The sequence below is a fragment of the Sander vitreus genome, unplaced genomic scaffold (genome assembly GCF_031162955.1).
Source record: "Sander vitreus isolate 19-12246 unplaced genomic scaffold, sanVit1 ctg215_0, whole genome shotgun sequence".
Lineage (NCBI taxonomy): Eukaryota > Metazoa > Chordata > Actinopteri > Perciformes > Percidae > Sander > Sander vitreus.
Genome location: NW_027595407.1, coordinates 25,001 through 32,500, shown reverse-complemented (window position 1 = coordinate 32,500; position 7,500 = coordinate 25,001). Strand labels below are relative to the sequence as shown.

General features: G+C 40.9%; 1 protein-coding gene across 2 annotated transcripts in view; it reads right to left on the bottom strand.

Moving 5' to 3' along the window:
- The window catches only part of LOC144513339 (phosphatidylcholine:ceramide cholinephosphotransferase 2-like), a 21,711-nt gene that overhangs the window by 8,045 nt on the left and 6,166 nt on the right, over positions 1-7,500 (bottom strand). For both annotated transcript variants that reach the window (XM_078244382.1, XM_078244383.1), the window contains exons 3-4: positions 3,984-4,416; positions 1,036-1,153 (exon numbers count right to left, since the gene is read on the bottom strand). In XM_078244382.1, coding sequence (XP_078100508.1) covers positions 1,036-1,153; positions 3,984-4,416 — 551 coding nt within the window. The remainder of the gene's footprint in view (positions 1-1,035; positions 1,154-3,983; positions 4,417-7,500) is intronic.

Below are 7,500 nucleotides of genomic sequence, written 5' to 3'. Positions count from 1 at the left end.
CATGGATTGAAAAAAAAAAAATAATTGACAAAAACATTGAAAGAAGCGTCAAAACCTCGGAAAAACACTCGGGAAAAGCGGGAGAAAACGTCCAAAAAATTGTCACCAAAAAAAGACTCGAGAAGGCGACAGAAAGGTTGAAAAATTGGCGAAAAAAAACTTAAAAAGTGACAAAAACATTGAAAATCTGTCGATAAAAGAGAGAGAAACGTCGAAAGATGAGCCAAAAACTTCAGAAAAAACCCTCTGAGAAAACGTCGAGAAAATTGTCCCAAAAAAACCCTCGAAAAAGGCGACAAAAACATCGGAAAAAAACAAACAGAAACATTGAAAGAAGCATCAAAAACCTCCGAAAAAACACTCGGAAAAGCGGAAAAAACATTAAAAAGTTTGTCACCAAAAAAAAAACCTCGAAAAGGCGACAGAAACGTTGAAAAATCTGTCGAAAAACGTTGAAAAGAAGCGAAAAAATTGGCGGGAAAAAAAACTTAAAAAGTGACAAAAACATTGAAAATCTGTCGATAAAAGAGCCAAAAACGTTGAAAAGAAGCGCCAAAAACCCTCGGAAAAAACGTTGAGAAAATTGTAAAAAAGGCGACAAAAACATAAAAAAAACCCTCGGAAAAAGCAGAAAAAACATCAAAAAAATGTGTCCCAAAAAAACTTTGAAAAGGCGACACAAAGGCGAAAAAAAACTTTGAAAAAAAGCGACAAAAACATTGAAAAATCGGTCGAAAAAAGAGCCAAAAACGTCAAAAAATGAGCCAAAAACGTCAAAAGATGAGCCAGAAACTTCAGAAAAACGTCAACAACCCCAGAGGGAGAGCTCCTCCGCTGATAACAGCTGACAGTCAGGTTTCACAGCTCTGTACCAGCTCCCAAAAACCTGAAGAAACAACCTCAATCCCAGAGAGGAAAGCTCTCCGTCTCGCCTGTGACTCACACAATCCTACGCCGTGTGGCGCTGCGCTAACGGTCCGCACACGTTACGTTTTACGCATGCAGTGAACGTAAGCGTGTAGTGTGCGTGCGTACCTTTGGAGCGCAGACCATGTGTTTCCCGGGCACCGGCAGCGTGGTGATGTACATGGTGACGCAGCGATACATGTAGAGCGTCCCGATCAGGAAGAAACAGCGGCGACCTATTATAGCCCTGCAGAGAAAGAGGTTCACGTTCACAACAATAACACGCCGATGTCACCTAGGCATCAATATCACCGTTTATCTGTATTTACAGCTTTAAAATGTCTTATTTTGAAATGTCTGGGATAAAAAAACATCTACTTTTGTTTCATTGAACACAATGTATTTTATTTACGCTCGTCGAGCATTGAAAGAAGCGTCAAAACCTCGGAAAAACACTCGGGAAAAGCGGGAAAAAACGTCCAAAAAAATTGTCACCAAAAAAAGACTCGAGAAGGCGACAGAAACGTTGAAAAATTGGCAAAAAAACTCCTTAAAAAGTGACAAAAACATTGAAAATCTGTCTGTCAGAGCCTCCAATCGGGAGGGAACACTCGTCGAGCCTATCCCGTAGGCATCAATATCACCGTTTATCTGTATTTACAGCTTTAAAATGTCTTATTTTGAAATGTCTGGGATAAAAAAACATCTACTTTTGTTTCATTGAACACAATGTATTTTATTTTGAAAACACACAGGCAGGGAGACGGATTTCTAAACTGGACTTCCTGTTTTCATAAAGCAAAAAAAGTCATAATATTTCAGGAAAAAAGTCTTTGTATCGATGTGTGTGAGTGCTTGAAAACGTATTGATCTGTTTTACATTCATATTAATGCATATGATGAGTGTGTATCAGCAAGTGCAGTACATGTTTTCAAGTGATAAGACGTGACACCCAGTGTGTGTAGAGACGTGCGAGAGGAAATGGCTGAGCACAAACTGTTGACTTATTGCTGCACATCCTGTCTGTATGTGAACGCCTCTGAGAGAGAGAAGGGAGATGGGTTGAGTCGAACAAAACATGAGAAAACTGCATTACTGCTTTAGAAATGTAATCATGCTGCTAGTGTTACTATACTTTTTGCTTAGAAACATATTTAGACATGTATGTGTGGGTTGCTTTGCGACTGCCTGACAGAGTGTGAGGGTCATGCAGAGGTAATGAGTGGAGCGCCAGTTCCTGTTTCTGTCCTTCTGTAACTGTCAACAGTTATTGTGAAATGCAAAAGTTGTCACATCAAAAAGTCCTCCCTGCACACGTCTCTTAACCTGCGTCTGCATTAAATGATATTACCCTATAAGGCCATATGAAGTGGTAAGACAACCCCTGCAAAGCCAGGAGGAGTGCACTGACCAATGGATGTATAAAAAGAGAAGCTTTGCAAGTCAAAGACCCCTCTTTTTTGGGGGGCAGGCCCAGACTCCTGGTGCTCACAGCACAGAGGGTCAGGGCCTCCAATCGGGAGGGAACGCTCGTCGAGCATTGAAAGAAGCGTCAAAACCTCGGAAAAACACTCGGGAAAAGCGGGAGAAAACGTCCAAAAAAATTGTCACCAAAAAAAGACTCGAGAAGGCGACAGAAACGTTGAAAAATTGGCAAAAAAACTCCTTAAAAAGTGACAAAAACATTGAAAATCTGTCTGTCAGAGCCTCCAATCGGGAGGGAACACTCGTCGAGCCTATCCCGTAGGCATCAATATCACCGTTTATCTGTATTTACAGCTTTGAAATGTCTTATTTTGAAATGTCTGGGATAAAAAACATCTACTTTTGTTTCATTGAACACAATGTATTTTATTTACGCTCGTCGAGCATTGAAAGAAGCGTCAAAACCTCGGAAAAACACTCGGGAAAAGCGGGAGAAAACGTCCAAAAAAATTGTCACCAAAAAAAGACTCGAGAAGGCGACAGAAACGTTGAAAAATTGGCAAAAAAAAAACCTTAAAAAGTGACAAAAACATTGAAAATCTGTCTGTCAGAGCCTCCAATCGGGAGGGAACACTCCGCCTATCCCGTGGTTTTGAGTATACTGCATTTTATTTTTACACTGCTGTGTTAGCTTTGCTTTTCTTTATAAAATAAATAAAAATACCTGCTAGGAAACTGGTCAATGTATGTATAAATAGGAGTAACTCGCTGATAGAGCTGTTCGTTTTGGGGCATCCTGTACCGCAAGGACCCCCGTATATTAGCATTCATTTCACTCTGTTAGGGACATTTCTGTCCATTTTCTTTCTGTTTAGCTTTTTGCCTTTTTTAACTTTCTGCTTTAATTGAAATAAAAATACCTGAGTTCAAGTTTGGACTAGGGAACAAAACCCGCGTATTCGTTTTGTGCCTTTTTGGAAGATTTTTATTTTTTCCTCTTTTTATTCAACCCTGCCAAGCGGTAGGTTAAGACTCCTCTTTAACCAATTTGACAGCAAGCCTCCTCTCAACTCATCAGAGACTGCATTTTTCAGCGGATTTGAGCTTTTGGTGATTCCGCGAAGAGCAGCTTTAAACTGAGAGTATTACTGAAGATCAGTATGGTTATGAAGCTTCTGTCGGGCAATACTTTTTCTGTATAGGAGGTTAAAACGCCCGTGAACAAGGGGACATCTAGGGTGTTAATCAAAGTCTCTTGCCTCGCCTACGGGTTCCCTGACCCAGGAGAGGACCCTTTAGTATGGGTGTCTCTATAATAAACTTAAGACAGGAAAGTATCTGAAATAACTCCTTTTAATATAGGCCGAAACATCCGCTCCGCTGACAGTATCTGGTGTAACTGTACGGCAGAAGAGGGCAGAGTAGAACGAGGGGAAGATATAAGAGGAGTTAGCTTAAAATAAAAGTGATACGAAGTCTCGATAACTGTCACATTGCTCATCAGTTTGAGGAAGAAAAAAAGTCATAATACTTCAGGAAAAAAGTCCACCACATCTGTGTATCTGTGTGTGTTTTAGTATGTATTGAATACTACATGTATCTGTGTGTGTTTTATGCATGTATTGAATATTACTGCGTGTGCGGGTCGTACTTGTGTTTGAGGAAGACCCACTGGACGAGCCAGAGTCCGACGAGGATCAGCCCGTTGACCTCTGTGACGGTGAAGGCCCAGGGGATGCGGTCCAGGTAGTCAAAGAACTTGTCGGGCAGCGGCGGGCTCACCGACTTGTCCGGCACCCTCTCGTGGACGACGGTGATGACGACGGTGGTGAAGAAGAGGATGAAGAGCGCATAGAGGAAGGCCACGCCCGTCTTCCACCACTCGCTGGGGAGGCTATCGGCGCCCCGCTCCTCCGGCGGCACAGAGATCTTCACGTAGTCGCAGTGGCGCCGCAGGCCGCTGCTCAGAGAGTGGATCAGCTGGTTCTGCTTCCACAGGCCGCTCAGTCTGCTGCTGCTGCCCGCCTCTGTCTCCGTCTTTGGCAGCGAGGAAGCATGGCGGGTCGGGTTACCGTTCGCTTGAGCTGTAACCAATGGTGGAAGAAGTATTCAGGTCCTTTACTTCACAGTGGCTTGCAAAAGTATTCATACCCCTTGAACTTTTCCACATTTTTTCAACATACGTATTGTTTTTAACTCTCCTGTTGTCCCATATTCAAAAAGAAGTATAATGTGGATGTTTCCCTACAAAACTCTTCACAAATAAAGTAAATAATCGGTTCACAATTTCATTGAATTTGGGCGTTTTATTCAATGTTATAGCATTTGAAGAAAAAACAATAAATAAAAGAATGTTGAAAAAGTAACACAAATGTTGGAAAAAACTACAAAAAACGCATATAAAGCGCAGGAAAACGACAAAAACATCGGTAAAAAAGTGACAAAAGTGTCGTAAAGACAACCAAAAACATTGAAAAAAGTCAATTTTTGACCCAGAAAAAGACAAAAAGTTGCTCGTTGGTCGACGGGAAGACAACACGGGGGTAAGATACGTTCCCGTTACCCTTTTCTTGAACATTAACTCCTCCCACATTTTTCAACGTAGAAACGTCATTCAACCATCAAAACGTTCAGCACGATTAGGACATTTCAGCTTCTATACCTGACCATGACCATACCTTTTAAAATTTTGGAAATATTCAACATTTTTGGATGGAATTTTCAAATTTGACTCACATTTTTTACATTTTCAACTGCTATCTGCTCATTCATACACTGAACATTATAAACGCGACACTTTTTGTTTTTGGCCCCAATTTTCATGAGCTGAACTCAAAGATCTAAGACTGTTTTCTACGTACACAAAAGGCTTATTTCTCTCAAATATTGTTCACAAATCTGTCTCAATCTGTGTTAGTGAGCACTTCTCCTTTGCCGAGATAATCCATCCACCTCACAGGTGTGACATATCAAAATGCTGATTAGACAGCAGGATTATTGCACAGGTGTTCTTTAGGCTGGACACAATAAAAGGCCACTCTAAAATGTGCAGTTTTTCCAAAAACTCTTAGATCTTTTGAGTTCAGCTCATGAAAAATAGGTCCAAAAACAAAATGTCTAGTTAGGATACCGTCAGAATCTCATACCGGGCCATGTTTTACACAACTAGCCTACAGCATGCTACTCTGCTAATAGTGATGTTTTACACAACTAGCCTACAGCATGCTACTCTGCTAATAGTGATGTTTTTACACAACTAGCCTACAGCATGCTACTCTGCTAATAGTGATGTTTTACACAACTAGCCTACAGCATGCTACTCTGCTAATAGTGATGTTTTACACAACTAGCCTACAGCATGCTACTCTGCTAATAGTCATGTTTTACACAACTAGCCTACAGCATGCTACTCTGCTAATAGCCATGTTTTACACAACTAGCCTACAGCATGCTACTCTGCTAATAGCGATGTTTTACACAACTAGCCTACAGCATGCTACTCTGATAATAGCCATGTTTTACACAACTAGCCTACAGCATGCTACTCTGCTAATAGCCATGTTTTACACAACTAGCCTACAGCATGCTACTCTGCTAATAGTGATGTTTTACACAACTAGTCTACAGCATGCTACTCTGCTAATAGTGATGTTTTACACAACTAGTCTACAGCATGCTACTCTGCTAATAGTGATGTTTTACACAACTAGCCTACAGCATGCTACTCTGCTAATAGTGATGTTTTACACAACTAGCCTACAGCATGCTACTCTGCTAATAGCCATGTTTTACACAACTAGCCTACAGCATGCTACTCTGCTAATAGCCATGTTTTACACAACTAGCCTACAGCATGCTACTCTGCTAATAGTCATGTTTTACACAACTAGCCTACAGCATGCTACTCTGCTAATAGCGATGTTTTACACAACTAGCCTACAGCATGCTACTCTGCTAATAGTGATGTTTTACACAACTAGCCTACAGCATGCTACTCTGCTAATAGTGATGTTTTACACAACTAGCTTACAGCATGCTACTCTGCAAACAGCCATGTTTTACACAACTAGCCTACAGCATGCTACTCTGCTAATAGTGATGTTTTACACAACTAGCCTACAGCATGCTACTCTGCAAACAGCCATGTTTTTACACAACTAGCCTACAGCATGCTACTCTGCTAATAGCGATGTTTTACACAACTAGCCTACAGCATGCTACTCTGCTAATAGTCATGTTTTACACAACTAGCCTACAGCATGCTACTCTGCTAATAGCCATGTTTTACACAACTAGCCTACAGCATGCTACTCTGCTAATAGTGATGTTTTTACCAACAAGCTAAAACGAGAGCTGTCGGTTTGTAGTCTGACTGTTTATTAGTTTGCTACTAATCTTTGGAAACGTAGCTGCTGCTGGAGACAGACCGGCTCCCCCCCCCCCCAGCATGGCCGCTTAATATGCACGTGAATGACGTCATTCTTTAGTCTTTCTCCTCACTGTGTATTAGGCTTCTTAAAATGTGTCCCCCAGAACAGTGTAGTTGAACAGCCCTGCTGTAAGCTTTGTACCGTCACATCTACCCTCTGGTTAGTGAACAGCTCTTTACATATCCAGTGCAAAGAGCCAGAGGCAAGAAGGGGAAGGGGGTGAAAACTATTAACATTTGGGCCACCAAAAATGTACTTGGAATTTGGCAATAAAAAATGTTGTTTAAAAAAAGTCTTTTCTAGAGAGAGAGGTATTTCTCTAAATAAAAGGAAACCTGTCTTTTGTATATATACAAAAAGACAGGTTTCCTTTTTATTTAGTGCACAGCAATAATAAATATTTACTATTGCTGTTTACTAAGTATTTCTTACTAAGTATTTCTTACTAAGTATTTCTTATCCGATTACTTGATTAATCGATGGAATAATCGGTAGAATACTTGAATAATAGTACTAAAATACTAAATACTAAAATAATCGATAGCTGCAGCCCTAATATACACGTTTTCGGTGAAATATTTTAGTACAATACGAGCTCGTATTCTGAACAAGCCGCCAAGACAGTCTGGCTTTGAATTTCCGGAGAAACCAGACCCACGTGATGTGTTCGTCCAATCAGCTGCCAGGTTTTCATTTTAGGGCGACAATACAGATTAGCGCCGCCTGCTGTTATGGAGA